Raw genomic sequence first — 18,657 nt, forward strand, 5'->3', positions numbered from 1 at the left:
GAGGCACAGAGCCCGCAGCGCGTTCCATCAGCGGCCAGCCTGGCATACGCCCATGGAGATGAATTCACCAGCACCTACTTTCCCACTGAGCCCCTAAGCAGCTGGGGATGAGCTGGTGAACCCAACAGCCTGACAGCCAGCCCGATTGTGGGCCAGGGGAGGGTGTGGGGGCGGCGGGGGAAGGACCAAGAGGTGCTCAATGCACCTCATGGTGATTGGTCGTTTGGTCGTCACGGACACTGGCTTTTTATATATAGAAATGATTTAATCTCATCTTTTGCCCATTTTTCTACAGAGTTTACTATTTTGTTAGTAAACAGTAAATGTACTTTGAATATTTAAGAAAATAGGTCTTTGTCATGTTACAAAATCTGTCCCGATTGATTTTTACCTTGTTTATGAAGTTTTTAACACAGATATACTGACTTTCCTTAATGGTGTTTTGCTTTAGGATCAAGAAATGAAAACACTTTTTTCCCCCAGATAATAAAAATCCTTTTCCCTAGTAGTTCATTGTTTTAATCAACATATTTATATCTTTGACTCATTTGGAGTCTAGTGTAGTCTAAGAAATTAAGGTACGGACCCCTTTTACTTACTGGCTAGCCTGCTGCTGTCCCTAAACCATTCATTTAAATCCACCTTTTCCTCACTAATTTGTTATGTTACCTTTATCATACACTAAATTCTCAAATATCTTAGGTTGAACTTTATGAAATTGCTTCTTTTGTAGGCCAGTAGTAGTTAAATATTGGCACTTTCATTTATCAACCTATCCTTGAGTATATTTCTAGATTCTCTATTATATGTGTATATGTATGTATTTTTAAGATATATTTTTATTAATTTCAGAGAGGAAGGAAGAGGGAGAGAGAGATAGAAACATCAATGATGAGAGAGAATCACTGATTGGCTGCCTCCTGCTCGACCCCTACTGGGGATCGAGCCCGCAACCCGGGCATGTGCCCTTGGCTGGAATGGAATCTGGGACTCTTCAGTCCACAGGCAAACACTATATCCACTGAGGCAAACCAGCTAGGGCTAGATTCCCTATTTTAAAGCATGAACTGTTTCAAGGCTTTTAAGATTGCCCTCCTGGAAGAAGACAATGTTCCACCAATTGGCCCTCCTTCCAGCAGGTAAGTTTTATTCTTACCACATTCTCACCAGCATTCAGTGCCATCATTGTTTAATAATTTAACAAATTAAACTGAGTATTTTTATCTTGGTTCATCTGATCAGTGAAAATGGTATTTATTGGTTCAATTTGAGTTTCTCTGATTTGATCACTTTTATGTTATTATCACTTACATATCCTTTTATGTTTATGTCAGTATAAAATAAGTCAACTACCTATTTTATCATTTCATCTTAATTTTCTTATTTATTTGTAAAATCTCTTCAGATTTTAGGCAGATATCTTTCTCTTGGTCTCTGTCGTCTTACTGTATTTTTTCACATCTAAGTTTTTATTTTATGAAGTCAAATCAATCTCTTTTTTCTTAGTGACACCTTCCTTTGTCTTTGTTTCATGATCTAATTCTTAAAACAAAAAACAATTTCTTTTTTCAGATAAGTTCTATTCCTGAAAATTCTAATATTCTGCTTTAGACTGTTATTTCAAAATTAGTCTTTTATATCTAAATATCAAAAAAATCTACAATCAAAGCATAATGGATCTTCTTGTCCTTAACTAGTCAACATACCTTTCTAACATTCAGAGAAGGCTTGCAATTATAGTAAACTAATAAGGAAACTTGCTAACCTTGAAAAGTGCATCTTTCAGACTCCGTAGAGTTGTTCCAAGTTGTAAATCTTTTGTAGAACTAAACCAGTCAAGAAGTACCACATAATCCACATTCCCCCTCTTCTTCCATTTGTCTTTAGAGTCATCTGGGAGTTTTGCTTCAATCCAATTAGCAGTCATTCTGAAATGTATTAACATTTATATTGGGGCAAAAGTAGATGAGAGGTCCTAATATACTAATATAAGACACTGAGTTTTGTTCTACAGTCTGTATCAGACCATAGCAAACTTTAACACAGATTTCTTTCTAAGGTCAGACTATGTGTTAAGATATTAAATACCCTAAAATGTTTAATAACATCACAACTGCATAATATTGGAATATATTTTAGTATTAGAGACTAAAATTTTGACCCTTTACCAAAAAATGGGGGACCAAACTGAAAACAGAAACCCTTATGAGCATCTTTCAGGCAAGTATAAACGACTGGAAGATCATCCAGGTAACATTATTTACATTTCAGTTCTGATACCTATAATTAACAGTTAACCAAATACCCAAATATTTAACAAACACATACAGCATTTATTATGTGCCAGGTACTATTCCAAACGCTTTATTCTGAATCTCAAAACAATACTATAAAGTAGGCATTGTTATCCTCATTTTATAGATGGGGAAACTGAGGCACAAAACATTAATAATCTGCCCAAGGTTACAGCTGTGAAGTGAAGCCAGAATTCAAACTCAGGCAATTTGGTTCATGTCCAAGCTCTTTGCTGCTTTGTTGTGTTGCCTCTTACATCATCAACTGCGAATATTATCAACTCTATGATAAAGCATGCCGTTCATTTCCTCTTTTGCTTACAGAATAGCTGAAGTTCTTCCTGAAGTCCTTACAATGAACCTGCCACATGGTCCCTCCCCCAAATCCTATTCTCTCAATGTCCTCATCATTAACTATGTACTTGCCCCTTTACTCCACTCCAGGCACTGGCTTCCTTATAACTTCTGGTATGATTCCCTCAGATAATGCATCAGTCATTCCCCTTATCCCTTCAAGATTTGCTTACTAGTATCTTCTCAGTGAAGCCATACTGGATTAACATTTTAAAAAATATATATTTTATTGATTTTTTACAGAGAGGAAGGGAGATAGTTAGAAACATTGATGAGAGAGAAACATCGATCAGCTGCCTCCTGCACACCACCTACTGAGGATGTGCCCGCAACCAAGGTACATGCCCTTGACCGGAATCGAACCTGGGACCCTTCAGTCCGCAGGCTGATGCTTTACCACTGAGCCAAACCAGTTATGGCTGGATTAACATTTTAATACCCCAATATACAAGCTTGACACACCCATCTTATCAATAGCAGACATATATTTATGTTTTATTGGTTGTCTCACCTACCTCATCTCCCTGTTAATCCTATATATAATAAAAGCATAATATGCTAATTAGACCGGACGTCCTTCTGGACGACCTTCTGGACGAAGCTGGGGCTGTGAGGGTTGAGGCAGAGGCAGCCGCTGTGGTGGTAGGGGCCAGCCCCTTGCACGAATTTCATGCATCAGGCTTCTAGTAAAATATAAGCTCCATGAAGCAAAGATTTGTTTGTTCAACTGACTTAGTCCCAGCACTGCAAACCACAGGAACCCAGCCCATAGCAAGTGTCAGTAAACATCTGCTGAATAACTGAGTCAGTAAGACAGATTTGCTCCTCCAGGTAAGAAACTCCATATTATTTCTAACAAAGCACCTAGGCATTTATTTAAATGACAATACTGGCAAGCAAGACAGGACTGGTGAAACTTTTATTCATAAGTAAAACTAAATGGCGTTAAGATCATTTTTTTAAAATCCTGTATATAATAATGCAGGTTACTTTACCTATCCTATCTAATAAAAGACAAAAGGGTAATTGACCGTACCTTCGCTATGCTTCCCATTGGCTAATAAGCAGGATATGCAAATTAATCGCCAACCAAGATGGCGGCCGGAAGCCACGCAGCTGAAGCGAGCAGGAGGCTTGCTTGCTACAGTGATGAAGGAAGCCAAGGTTCCCCGCCTGCCGCGGCCCGGCTCTGAGCTCCGGAAGCAACAATGTTTCAATTATAGAAACTAAACAAACCCCAGATACCTGCTTTCAGCCGGCCGAGGCCACAGAGCTGGGAGCGCTAGTGACGGCAACAATGTTTCAATTATAGAAGGTAAATAAATCCCAGAATAAAAGAAAATAAGGAGAGGCTGGGAGCTTCAGTCGTCCGCCAGCCTGAAAACGGCCCTCAGCTTCTCATCCAGGCTGGCCAGGCACCTCAGTGGGGAACCCCACCCTGAAGGGGGTGTGACTAGCTGCAAGTAGCCATCAGCCTCTCACCCAGGCTGGCCAGGCAACCAAGCGGGACCCCCACCCTGATCTGGGACACCCTTCAGGGCAAACCAGCCGGCCCCCACCTGTGCACCAGGCCTCTATCCTATATAGTAAAAGGGTAATATGCAAACTGACCCTAACAGCAGAAAGACTGGGAATGACTGGTCACTATGACACACACTGACCACCAGGGGGCAGATGCTCAATGCAGGAGCTGCCCTCTGGTGGTCAGTCGCTCCCACATAGGGGAGCTCTGCTCAGCCACAAGCCAGGCTGATGGCTGCCAGTACAGCGGTGGTGGTGGGAGCCTCTCCTGCCGCCTCAGCAGCGCTAAGGATGTCTGACTGCAGCTTAGGTCTGCTTCCCGCTGGCAAGTGGACATCCCCCGAGGGCTGCTGGGCTGCCAGAGGGATGTCTGATTGTCATCTTAGGCCCAATCCCGCGGGGAGCAGGCCTAAGCCAGCAGGTGGTCATCCCCCAAGGGGTCCCAGACTGCAAGAGGGCACAGGACAGGCTGAGGGACCCCCCGCAGCGTGCCCAAATTTTTGTGCACTGGGCCTCTAGTTAGAATATACAGAAAAAAAGAAGAAATACAAAATGCCTCACAATAATTCTCATATGATATACTGAAATCAAAAGAATGCTTAGTCAACAAAGAATGAGAAAAAATGAAATGTGATATTCTTAAGGACTATTTTTAACTGCAGGGATATACTTGCCTAAATACTTTTTATCTAAAAACTCAAGATTACTATTCTGCGGAAAACAACAGTATCAACCAGTACCATCTTCACACACCACTATAACTTTGCTTTACCTTGTCTACTATTTAATACTTTAATTATTCGTTAATTTAATTGAAAGTGATTTTTTACTTAAATAAACAGAAAAATGTATATTGCTATATACATGAAAAAATAGAATCATATCCAATAAAGAATAATCCTAAAAATAATCCTAAAATTAAACAAAACAGATCACTAAATTATGCTATAGCCACCCAATAGATCACCATTTAGCAATCAGAATAAATAAACTACAACAACATATAATAATATATATGACTTTCATAAACATTAGGTTGAGTACAAAAAGCCAGACATAAAAAGCTACTGATTGTAGGATTCAATTTATATAAACTACAAAAACAGATAAAAAGTAATCTATTCTAAGTTGGTGGTTCCCTGGGTGGGTGGGGGTATAGGTAGTAACTGACAGGTGGCTTATGAAGACCTTTTGGAGTGATGCTAATGTTTCTTGGTCCAGATACTAACTCAATGGATGCATTCCATTTCTGACAATTCACTGGGCTAAACACTTACATAAGCATTATCATATGAATATTACACTGTTTTAATATAAAAAAACAGTAATCACGGTCAGGTAGCTGTAGACACTACTGCCTACAGAAAACTCTGAGGCCTGCTCTCTAGTAAGAAAGAGAGATTAGCAAATATTAAAAGGTAATGGTAGCACCAAATTGAGACTTCTTTTAACTAATCCAGGACTGAAACAGAAATTAAAAGGGAATGCTTTTCTTGGTATGCAATTCGTTGTTCTTTAATCTTCAACCTAAACTCACCTTGAGTTTCCCAGTAGTCCAAATCCCACATTTTGGGAAACAATTAAACTCAATTAAAACCATAAACTTTTTGTTAGTACAGATTAGACTACCCAAAGAGTAATTATAACTTTCTTTTTCTTTTCAAATCCTAGGAATATATTCCCACCTACTTGATTAGACTAAGCACTCGAATCTCATATTTAAATAATGTAGTTACTAATCTGTTTGGTGGTTCACAGTAGAGGAATGATAGAGGGAATAGCAGAAGCCGCCTTGTTTTGTAAAAAAGGAAATCATCCAGCTACACTAGTTAATTTAAAATTCAGGTAAATAAACAGCTAGATAGATTGATACACAGATTGGACAGATAACATATTTACAATGCATGCTATTCTTCAGGTCAAACATTTAGCAAACATCTGCAGTATACCAAATATCATGCACATTTTATTAATTACCTAATTTAAAAATATCTTCTTAATATTGTTAGTCCTAGAATGGACTTACTCCAATCCCATAAACTAAGACCCAGAGAGGTTACATAATTTATGTAATACTCAAAATAGTGAAAATAATCTTGGATCTGAAGTTTTAACTCTGTCACTGATGAGATAGTTTCTAATATACAACATACCCATGCATGGTAACTTTAATTTTATAGGTTAAAAGCTTTTTTACCAAAAAAGAAAGAAAGTACATTTTTAAGTTAAGTCCTTACAAATGCCAGGCTCAAACTTCTCAAAACCTCTGAGATAAGTACTATTATTATCCCCATTTTATAGATGGGAACATGGGCTTAGGAGGTTAAGTCACTAGCTAGAAGTAAGGTAGCTAATAAAAGATATTTATAATCTCACCATAGTCTGCCTTTAGAGTCTTTACTCTCTCTTAATGGCTTAGTTATACACTGTCTTCTTCCAAAAAGTATTTGTGTGCTCTTTTACCACAGATAACAGTATGAGAAATCTCCAATTAAAAACAATTCAATTAGTTCACAATTTTAGTCTATTTGATGCATATGCTTCAAAAGCTCATATGTAAAAAACAGTATGAGAAGTTAGTCAACCAACACCTGGGGAGAGAGAGTACACAAGGGCGGCTTCATTTCTATTCTAAGGCTCCAAATGCCACAGACAGGAGAGAGCACCCAGACTGGGTAAGGTGTACATTACAAGCAAAAATGAAAAGGTCAATGGGAAAAGAAAACACTATTACATCACATTTAGATTGGATGCTAATTATTAACATTTACTACTCTCCGCAGTTTACCATTCTATCTAAACACACAATGACCCACCCTGGATTGATGGCTTCTTCAGGAACACTTAGAGAATCTGAAATATGGGAATCCTGATAATCCTGCATTCTTCGAGCATCCATTATAATCAAGCTGATGTTTTCATCCATCATCATTGTGTATAGTTGCTTTGCTGTGATTGATCCTAGGAATCAAGAGAGATGATATTTGTGACAAGTAACACCCAGTTCTGTGTGTTATCACTAAACACAGGGCAAGCACAGCTTTTTCTAGAAGAGTAAAATATACTGGGTGTTACATACTTGCTTTTCCATCACACTATTTATTACCTTTTAAACTAACATTAAATATAGCATGCATTTTTGACATTTACCAAGAAACTAACTCAACGCTCTATTTATAAAGACTTAATAAAATTTGCTGCTGAGTTTACAATTATTTCTGGTGTTGGCTCTGTTACTGTTTTAAAATAAAGGAAATTAATAAGTATATCTCAGGAAAATATTATATTTTTTAAAATTAAGCCATTTAAAAAATGTCAATTAGAAGAAAGTTCTATGGCTCAAAAATTCTTGAAAGGGTCTACGTTCTTTAATGGGGCTTTATGAGAGCTATTTTAGATTTTCATGTATCCCCCGAGCAACAAGCCAAAAGCCTGTTGTGTTCCATGAGAGGGGTTGGCAAACCATGGCCATCTGTATTTACTGGAACACAGCTATACTCATTTGTTTACATATTGTCTATGGCTGCTTTCACACTACAATAGCAAAGACCACAGGGCCCCCCCCAAGCCTAAAATATTTACTATCCAATCCTTTAATATTTAGCCAAAATAAACATTCCCTATGTTGCTATTTTCCTCTTCCAGCTTCTACCACCTAAAGCAGTGATGGCAAACCTATGACACCCGTGTCAGAGGTGACACGTGAACTCATTTTTTGGTTGATTTTTCTTTGTTAAATGGCATTTAAATATATAAAATAAATATCAAAAATATAAATCTTTGTTTTACTATGGTTGCAAATATCAAAAAAATTTCTATATGTGACACGGCACCAGAGTTAAGTTAGGGTTTTTCAAAATGCTGACACGCCGAGCTCAAAAGGTTCGCCATCACTGACCTAAAGTAAAAGATCAGAAAGCACTACAAGGGAGCTTAATATGTGAAGAACTCTTTCTTCGGTAGTGAGCTGTGAGAAGAATGTAGTCACATTATCTCCTAAGCTAAAATATCTAGCTACTGCCCTGGCTGGTGTGGCTGTTGGTTGGAGTGTCGTTCCATACACCCAAAGGTGGTGGGTCTGATTCCTGGCCACAGCCCATACCTGGTAGGGGTGCATTTGGAGGCAACCAATCAATGTTTCTCACATCGATGTTTCTCTTCCTCTCTCTCTTCCTCTCTCTAAAACCAAAAAAAAGCATGTCCTCAGGTGAGAGAAAAAAAACCCAGCTGCTAATAACCATCCTACTTCCCTTTCTAACCATCAAGACTATTTTGACAACAAGAGACCAAACCACTCTAAAGAGGTTGAGACCAAACCGCTGAGAAGGATATCAAAGCAGGATGAGATATAAAGGAACATACAGATAAAAACAAATGTTAGAATGAATTGGTAACAGCTTCTGGTAAGGTACTTTTCTAGGTTTAATTTTTGTTGTATGGCAATATTTTAAATAAATTATTTATTTTAGTGTTACACTCAATTAATATTTAAGTTAAACCTTTTCTGAGACAAAAACTTAGGGCAAATACCTAAGTCTTATTCTTTAGGATATATATCTGTCACTAGAGCAGCGGTCGCCAACCTTTCAGACCTCACGTACCACCGGTTGGCGACCGCTGCACTACAGCATCCACACCACCTGTAGATAATATCAAAATTACTGGTTTAGATTATTTAAGGGAGTAAAGAAGATTTTTAAATAACTAAGTCTTCAACTGAGAGTAATAAGTAGTACTAGCTAACACTTATATAAAGTTTATTATGCATTCTACGAGTTTCACATATATTAACTCATTCAATCCTCATCAATAAACCTATGAAATAGGTACTATTATTATCCCCACTTTAGAAAAGGGAAATTAAGCCCTAGTAGGTTTGGCTCAGTGTATTGAGCTTTGTGCCATGGACTGAAGGGTCTTGGGTTCCATTCTGGTCAGGGGCATGTATCTCGCTCGGTTGCAGGCTTGATCCCCAGCCCTGGTCGGGATGTGTGTAGGAGGCAACCAATCGATGTGTCTCTCTTACATCGATGTTTCTCTCTCTCTCTCCCTCCCCCGCTCTTCCACTCTCTCTAAAAACCAATGGAAAAATATCCTCAGGAGAGGATTAACAAAAAATAAAAATAAATAAAAACAATTATTTAAAACGAAAGTAAAAAAAAGGGAAATTAAGTTAAAGAGGTTAAGTAACATGCTCAAGATCACATGGAAATTCAGAGGAGCCAATGTTCAACCCCAGGCAGTCTCACTTCTGAGAGTCCATGTTCTTAACTACTGTTAAACTACCTTGAAAAGAAAATAATGACAACTACTAACTGTGGTTTTGATGTTTTCAATTGCATCCTATATAATAAAAGCCTAATATACTAAGTGTCCAGTCATCCATTCAACCAATCAAAGCGTAATATGCTAATGATATGCTAAGGCCACTCAACCGCTCGCTATGATGTGCACTGACCACCAGGGGGCAGACACTCCAACCGGAAGGTTAGCTTTCTGCTGGGGTTCGGCCGATTGGGACTGAGTGAGATGGGACAGACATGCCCTGGAGCCCTCACGCGGTTCCGCCTTGGCTGCCAACCTCCTGTGTCCCTCTCTGACCCCAATCGTGTACTGGCGGGGTCCTTCAGCCTGGCCTGCACCCTCTCACAATCTGGGACCCCCTCAGGGGATGTTGGAGAGCCGGTTTCAGCCTGATCCCGCAGGCCAGGCTGAGGGACCCCACTGATGCACGAATTCATGCACCAGGCCTCTAGTAGTATAAATATAACCCACGATATATAAATTCAGAATAGAATACATTTTCAGTATATTTGTACAGGCAAGGTTATATACAGACTAGAGGCCCAGTGCATGAAATTCACGCACTGGGGGGGGAGGGGGTGTCCCTCAGCCCGGCCCACGCCCTTTCGCAGTCTGGGAGCCCTTGGGGGATGTCTAATTGCTGCGGAGCGGCTCCCGCCCCCGCTGCTGCACTCGCCAGCTATGAGCCTGGCTTCTGGTTGAGCAGCCCTCCCTCTGTGGTAGAGCACTGACCACCAGGGGGCAGCTCCTGCATTGAGCATCTGACTCCTGGTGGTCAGTGTGCATCATAGCGACTGGTTGTTTCACCGTTAGGTCGATTTGCATATTAGCCTTTTATTATATAGGATGAGACAGTATTAGAATCTCACTGTGTAAAATCTGAAGCTAACACACTTACCTTTCTCTGTGGTCTCATTTTTTTCACTGTTTTCACCATTTATCTATTTCATAGAAAAGAAAATTTCAAAATTAATAATAGAAACAAAAATGTTCATAGAAATAAAAAGTTCAACTTTAATATCTCATTGAAACTGAAAGCCAAGGAAATGAAGGGCTCAGGGTACTGTCATTTTATAAAAATGCAGATGAACAGTAATGGCATTACCAGGTTACTATGGTGGTAGTTAACAGCTAAAATAACTAGCAGCACATCTTAATCATATGACAGTTCTGCAAAATTTTCTTCAGTTGATGGCTAAATATAATTTAAAAGCACAGATTATTGCAGAAATTTATTATTTAATTTAATGAGAAATTCCTTATAATGAAATAAAAATTGGGCTATTACCTGGCATGGAATATTCAAAATGATGAAAGAGAAAACCTAGAAATACTCTACCCAGCAAAGTTATCATTCAGAATTGAAGGAGAGATAATTTCTGAGATAAGCAAAAACTAAAGGAGCTCAATATCATTAGACCAGCAATACAAGAAATATTAAAGAGACTTCTTTAAGCAGAAAAGAAATGGCCAATAGTAAAAAAAAATTAATTATTGGAAAGAGCCCTAGCTGGTTTGGCTCAGCGGATAGAGAGTCAGCCTGCTGACTAAAAAGTCCTGGGTTCGATTCCAGTCAAGGGCATATGCCCAGGTTGCAGGCTCTACCCCCAGTAGGCGGTGTGCAGGAGGCATCGAATCAATGATTCTCATCATTGATGTTTCTCTCTCTTCCTCTCCTTTCCTTTCTGAAATCAATAAAAATATATTAAAAAATAAAATAAAATATTGGAAAGAAAAAAAAACACACTAATACAAGCAAACATTTAGTAAAAGTAGGGGTCAACCATGGATTAAACTAGTATGAAGGTTAAAAGACAAAGTAAGATCATGTGTAACTATAGTAATTAATGGATTCACGCACACACACACACTTACACAAAAGGGGTAAAATATGTCAAAAACAAACATTGGGGATTAGAAAAAATGTAGTATATGATTCCACTCATATGAGATACCTAGAGTAGCCAAATGCATAGACAGAAAATAGAGTGGTAGGTGCCAGGAGCTGGGGGGAGGGAAGTTTGGGGAGTTATTGTATAAAGCAGCAGTCGCCAACTGGTGGTCCATGAACCACTGGTGGTCCGTGAGGTCCGAAAAGTTGGCGGCCGCTGGTTCAAAGGATACAGAGTTTCTGTTTAGCAAGATAAAAGGAGTTCTGGAGATGAACAGTGGATGGCTGCACAACAATGTGAATGGACTCAATACCACTGACCTGGATAAGGTATTAAATATTATGTTATGTGTATTTTACAACAATAAAAAAATTTTTAAATGTAGGGCCCCTATCTCCGTCTCTGGGAGGGTAGGAGCCTAACTTCCATAACTGACAACTAGCAAACACAGATGCCTCTCACATTGACCAACCTTCTATACTAACATACTCTAATACTTTTCCATGAGCTAATCAGCATTTAAAAATCCGCCTAGCCCTAGACTGTTTGGCTCAGTCGATAGAGCCTCAGCCTACGGACTGAAGGGTCCCAGGTTCGATTCTGGTCAAGGGTACATGCCCGGGTTGAAGGCTCGATCCCCAGTAGGGGCGTGCAGGAGGCAGCTAATCAATGATTCTCTTTCATCATTGATGTTTCTATCTCTTTCCCTCTTCCTCTCTGAAATAAATACATAAAAATATATTTTTAAAAAATATGAAAATCTGATCAATATAATTTAAACTAAATAAATAAAATGAACAAAAATCTGCCTACATTTTGTTTAAGAATCGAGTTCAATCTCCCATATTACAATAGTCTTGAATAGTCTTCATTAAGATTTTTTAAAAATGGAGCTTTTAAAATGCAACTGTAAGCGATCATCAACTTAAAACAGACTGCAATAAACACAGCTTGTTATATATGAATCTCAAACCAAAAACCTGTAAGAGAACCAACTGAAGCTAGAATATTTTATTCAATTTCTAATAAAAACACATCAAATTTTACTCTGGTTGCCCAAAGGAACGTTGTAATGATATCTCAACTCTTCTTAAACAGATCACCTGAGAAGAGTCTTTTTATCTCACAGAATAAATTTAAAATACCTTTTGGCTTTTGTCTTTGGAATCCAATACATTTTCCAAAGAATTTTTAGCTTCCTGTCTTTTTTGTTTCTGCAGTTGCTCTTCCTCCTGTCTGTCTTTTTCTTCAAGTTTTTTCCGAACTTCGGCTTCTTCATATCTAGTTGAAAAAAGAAGTCAAGATGTCTTGCAATGATCATGAAAAGTAAAGGAGTTCTGGTTACATGATACTAGTACCCTGCTTTGGGTACATATTTTCTCCCTCCAACTGATATTCAATGCTGCCAATGGTCATTATAAGCCACAACTCACAAATTTGCTCTTTGTAGATTTACATAAATTGCCCAAAAATCTTGAAAAGAGACTCTATGCTTTCAAGTTAAAGTTGTTTAATGCTCTTGTTGCTCTTTCCCTCTCATTAATTTCAACCTTTTAATGATTCAAATCTGCTACAATTTCCTTTTGAAAGGAATTATAATCCTAAAATTAACTACAAACCTCACTCACTTATAAAGTGATTAAAAATACTAAAAAGTAAAGACAAATAAGTGAAAGGACCTAAACCCCCCCCCCCCACACACACACACAAAAAAAAAGAGGAAGTAAAGAAACATGATTATTATAATAGTATGATTAGAGAAAAGCTAGGCAAACCCAAGGGAAAAAAAACAGTTAATAATGGCTAATCCAAAGATTAGGAGAAATGCTATTCTACTTAATTGATTAACTAGCTAAAGGAGAAAGAGAATAGTGATTCTTAATGATATCAACCACCTAAACATATTCCAGAACCAAGATTGGTAATTTCTAGAAAAGATGAACGGAATATAGCAGTTTAATTTTAAGTGAAGGCTATGATGTATATAACTATAATAGTTAACTGATCCAAGTACAAAAACCATTAAAGAAAAAATATTGAACTAAATAGTTCCTTTTTTATTTTGTTGTTTAAGGAATAACTAAAAATTGAAACATACTATTTTTAATTTCTAATTATAAGTCTGGCAAACCAATCACGGAAAATACTAGAATTAGATGAAAAAAACAACACATATATAACTTCTGAAACCAGGCAGATCAAAACTACAGTAAATACTTTATTCTCATCAGACCAGTGTCCAGTAGCACATCACAACATGGAGCAGAGGAATGATATTTTTCTGAAGAATCCTGTTAGAAACTTGGGGAAAAAATGAGACCTAAGCTCTAAACTACTACACTAATGTTTACCTTAATAAACTATCATTCTAAGCATTTAAAAAACGTCAATAAAGAATATTAATGGTAATACATGAACATAATGTAGTGATATAGCGAACAAATTTAATTTTTGTGTTCTGTTAACACAGGACTTATTTTTAGGAATTAGATTTGAAAATAATAATGTCTATACCTGAGTTTAAGGCTTTCAGAAAGTCTTTCAGCTTCTTCAATAGCTTTTTTGATGTTTGCAGGTCCAAGCATTGAATGAACATAGTCCTAAAATTATAGGAAAACCATCCTATAGTGTTAGCATTAGGTACTATACACAGCTGTAGTGCTAAAGACATTAAAATCACGGTACTTAAAACAGGAAAGTTTAGATGAAAACATTACTATGATTGAAGTATTTTTTTAAACTTTTAACCTACATGAATGCACAACTTATTCTCAAAATGTTTCAAAAGCATCTTATAGCATTAGTATAAAAAAATTTGAGTAGGTAACGGTTTTACTTATTTGTAAGGCACCTTTTAATAAGTACTATTTTTTTAATTTTATAAATAAATAGCAAAAAAACCCACAAAGCTTTCAAGGGCATAATATATCTTGCCATTATAAGGAGGTTTCCTAGTTTTATTTTTCTCTAGTCTCAGATGCAGTAAAACAAATTGTGTGTCAATCTACAGCATGGGATTTATCCTTTTGTTTTAAATTGATATGTTTTGCTTCCATCTTTCTTTTCTATAGCTACCTGCCTTGCAATACTTTAGACATAAAACAAGTGTTATATTTAAGGAAACACTGAATAACAAAAAGTCAAATGACAGAAAATAAGTCATCAATAATATAATCTACCTTTAAAAAAACACACAAAATTGCCTTGGCCAGTACTACTCAAAGGTTAGAGGTCAGCCTGTGCACCAAGGGGTATTAGGATTAAAAACCTAGTCAAGGGCATGTACCTGGGTGCCGGGTTTGCTCCCCGCCTCTGAGTTGGGGGTGAGTGTGGGAGGCAACCAGTCAATGTATCATTCTCATATCCATATTTCTCTCCCTCCCCCCTTATACTCTCTCTGAAAAGCAATGGGAAAAATATCCTCAGGTGAGGATTAACAAAAAAAACCCCACAAAATAGCCATGGCCTGTGTGCCTCAGTTGGAGCATCGACCCATTTGCCAAAAGGTGGCAGGTTTGATTACAGGTCAGGGCACATAACCAGGTTGTGGGCTCAATCCCAGGTCAGAGGAAACCTATTGGTGTTTCTCTCCCACATGAATGTTTCTCTTTCTCCCCCTTCCTCCCTATAAAACACACACACACACACACACACACACACACACACATTTTGGCACATAATTTACTAATAGGCATATGAAGTTGTTTTTTAAAAAATCACTTCACTAAAGAGGTCACTCATTAGATCCTGCAATCAAAGATATTTTCAAATCAAAGTTAGTTTGACATGACAGTAGTGCAGTTAGACTAGGCTAATTATTGGATCTAATTTGCCACAACTTGTCAGTATGACTACAAATAGAGCCTACTAGTACAGTTCATCACAAAGGACATAGTAATCAAATTTTTAAAAAGGAGCAAGGCCAGAAGGTCAAAAATATCCATCTCTGGCTCATGGAGAGACCCTCACCAAGAGCTTTGGGTAGAATAAATCTGTTGGTAACAGCTATCATATGTCTATCTAGCCCAAAAGTAGCTCAGGTTTTGGTTGAGTTTATTCTTCTAGATTAAAGACTAAATAAATAAAGAGGGCCATTCACTATGTAATTTCAATAAAAGTATAGTTTGTTCAATACTCTATCACTTGAACATTACAGTGGAAACTATAATTACTTTAGTTACCACAATGTCCTGACAACTGATACAATATTCACCCCCTCACTGAGGATGTGTAATTGATTTCAGAGAGAAAGGAAGGAACAGAAAGAGAGAGAAACAACTGTGAGAAACACAGATCAGCTGCCTCCCATACTCCATCCAGGGATGAACCCACAACCTAGGTATGTGCCCTGACTGGTAATCGAACCCACAAACTGGTGTACGGGAGAACACTGCAACCAACTGAGCTACCCATCCAGGGCTGATACAATACTTAAAACTATATATATTATTGATTTCAGAGAGGAAGGGAGAGGGAGACAGAGATAAAAACATCAATGATGAAAGAGAATCATTGATCAGCTGCCTCCTGCATTCCCCGCACTGGGGATCAAGCCCACAACCTGGGCATGTGCCCTTGACCAGAATCAAACCCAGGACCTTTCAGTCCATAGGCTGACATTCTATCCACCGAGCCAAACTAGGTAGGGCACAATACTTTTCTAACAGAAAATAAAATCTAATCATTACTGTAAGGTTTCTCCAATAAAAACAAAATACAAAGTAAAACAAAAAAAATACTATGATTTGTTTTTATTAATTTTTTAAATAGAAACTCATTAAGAAGCCAGTCTGTAAGCTCAACATAATTCTGTTTAAATGCTGAAAAAATTGTTTGTGTTTGGCTATGCCTATTACAAACTCTCAAAAGACACTCCCTTAATATTGGTGAGGTTTCCTTTCAATAATTATCTCTCTCTGTACTGTTAATGGAGCACAGTTAAAATAAGCATAAATATTTTCAAATTTTCAACAGTACTGACAATTGGCAGAATTTTAATAACAACATCCAATTCTTATACAACTAAAAACATTTGCTTGTTAGGTTTACCAAGTAGAACTTTCCTATTCTTGAACATACAGATTCAAGCAACTCGCATGATTTCACAAATAAAAAGGTTTACCAGTAATATTCAAGATTATCAAGAATGCCACAGATTTAAAAATATCATTCTAATGTTATCTAGACTGCTATACTAATATTTTCAACATATTTGCCTTACTTCCTTTTCAGATAACCCCCCAAAAATTCATATATTGATTTTTTTCAATGAGTAAGCAACCTATATATATAAAAGGCTAAGTGTCCATCAGTCCAACCGGTAGCTATGACGCGCACTGACCACCAGGGGGCAAACGCTTGATGCAGGAGCTGCTATGACGCGCACTGGGATTTAAAAATAAACGGCACCAGGGACCTGGCGCTGACAAACCAACTCTCGGCTTCACCCCAGTGGGACATAGGCCCCAGAGCAACACCCCACCAAACCACAACCAAAGCTGCCAAACACCCCATGGTGCAAACTCCAGCCCACAGCCTAGTCTAGCCTGGAAACGGTGGCTGTGGGCACCGGGTAATGACATCACGTAGCAACGCCTGGCTTCCTCTTCTTAGTGACTAGCATCCTTCAGCCCAGGAACCCGATTTGCTTTATAGCCAGGTGCAAACATTTTACAGTTTAACCAAATGTTTGTGAAGTCTTTTCCCGTGCCTCATCTCATTTGATCCTCACAGAAGTCCTGGAGTAGGGAGATAGGAGACTTGGTAGAATCCTATTTTCTTTTCATTAGCAAGACGCAAATAGCAATATTAAAATATTTCTTCTAATTAATTTCCTTTCAATGTGCATGAATCTGCACACCACGACACTAGAGTAAATGCAATGTGTCCTCTACTAGTGAGTTTGCTAAATTATCAAGTTTTATCTAAAATCTTACCTATTCCCTAGTATAAAATAAGAGTGAAAGACAAAATTTCTGAAGACTAATGACATTACATTCTGTTCCTACTGGCTTTAAAAAGGTAAAAACCAAAATTTAGTTAGTGTCCTGGCCAATGTGGCTCAGTTGGTTGGAGTGTGGTCCCATGCATGGGTAGGTTGCGGGTTCAATTACTGGTCAGGGCACATACTTAGGTATGGGTTGGATCCCAAGTCGGGTCTCTCCCTACCTCCCTCGCTAAAATCAATTTTTAAAAAAATTTACTTAGTAAATGTAACATTTCACATACTGAAGTATATTGGAGAGGGTGGGCTAAATAAAATAAAAGACAAACAGTTCTAAGACAGAAGCAGATGTGGTACCTTGGACAGAGCAAACAAAATGAATCCTTATACTGACAACCAGAAACTGAACAACTGGAACATATGAAGTAACAGGGAGCTTCTAACCTGAACAATTTCTGCCACTTTCAACTATACACTCCCTTTGTAAATGGAATAAATAGTCTGTGGAAATGGAAAAAATCTCTTACCTATTATAATTTACTCCCAACCTTCTCAGGTTAAGAAAAAAAAGGTAGCTACAAAGACACTCCCAATCTTGTCAAAGAAGAAAAGTAGTTACTAACTTAGAAAAATAAAGCCAAAAATTAAAAGTGTATTAAAAAAATTGACCCTACAACAATAGACAAAATAACAAACACCAAAACTATCAGTTACCCAAATCTGCAAATTTTTCAAAAATAATTACTTTAGCAGACACTTTTACATTTCTTTTTAAGCAATTCCATTTTAAGAGAAACTGTAATAATCATCGAAGAGCATGCAAACACTTGCTTAAATTTGGGCAGGCCTCTGTCTCCATCTGCAGATAAATATGCCCATGAATGTTCCAACGACAGGACCAATCCAGCCATTTGTGGAGGATGAACCTTAAATGCAAGGGGCTACCATTCCAAAGCTAGAGGTAAAATACCACAACTATTATTAGTATAACCTTACTGGTAAGAAGAAATACGAGCAATGATTTAACACCATTAAATAAAACAATGAGGCTATCCCTTAACCCAGCAGTCACCAACCTTTCAGACCTCACAGACCACCAGTGGTCCGTGGTAATATGTAATATGTAATTCATATAAGGCTATTAAAAGAGTAAGAAAATTTTTAAAAAATATATATTTTATTGATTTTACAGAGGAAGGGAGAGGGAGAGAGAGATAGAACATCAATGATGAGAGAGAATCATTTATTGGCTGCCTCCTGCATGGCCCCCACTGGGGATCAAGCCTGCAACCCAAGCATGTGCCCTTGACCGGAATCGAACCCAGGACCCTTCAGTCTGCAGGCCAAC

The 18,657-nt window shown here is 37.8% G+C and overlaps 1 protein-coding gene across 4 annotated transcripts in view; it reads right to left on the bottom strand.

Moving 5' to 3' along the window:
• Window positions 1-18,657, bottom strand: part of USP8 (ubiquitin specific peptidase 8) — a 61,685-nt gene that overhangs the window by 25,645 nt on the left and 17,383 nt on the right. For all 4 annotated transcript variants that reach the window (XM_005863946.2, XM_005863947.2, XM_014537801.1 and 1 more), the window contains 5 exons: window positions 13,880-13,965; window positions 12,511-12,646; window positions 10,372-10,414; window positions 6,986-7,130; window positions 1,766-1,928 (listed from right to left, as the gene is read on the bottom strand). In XM_005863946.2, coding sequence (XP_005864008.1) covers window positions 1,766-1,928; window positions 6,986-7,130; window positions 10,372-10,414; window positions 12,511-12,646; window positions 13,880-13,965 — 573 coding nt within the window. The remainder of the gene's footprint in view (window positions 1-1,765; window positions 1,929-6,985; window positions 7,131-10,371; window positions 10,415-12,510; window positions 12,647-13,879; window positions 13,966-18,657) is intronic.

This window comes from Myotis brandtii, unplaced genomic scaffold (genome assembly GCF_000412655.1).
Source record: "Myotis brandtii unplaced genomic scaffold, ASM41265v1 scaffold182, whole genome shotgun sequence".
Classification (NCBI taxonomy): Eukaryota; Metazoa; Chordata; class Mammalia; order Chiroptera; family Vespertilionidae; genus Myotis; species Myotis brandtii.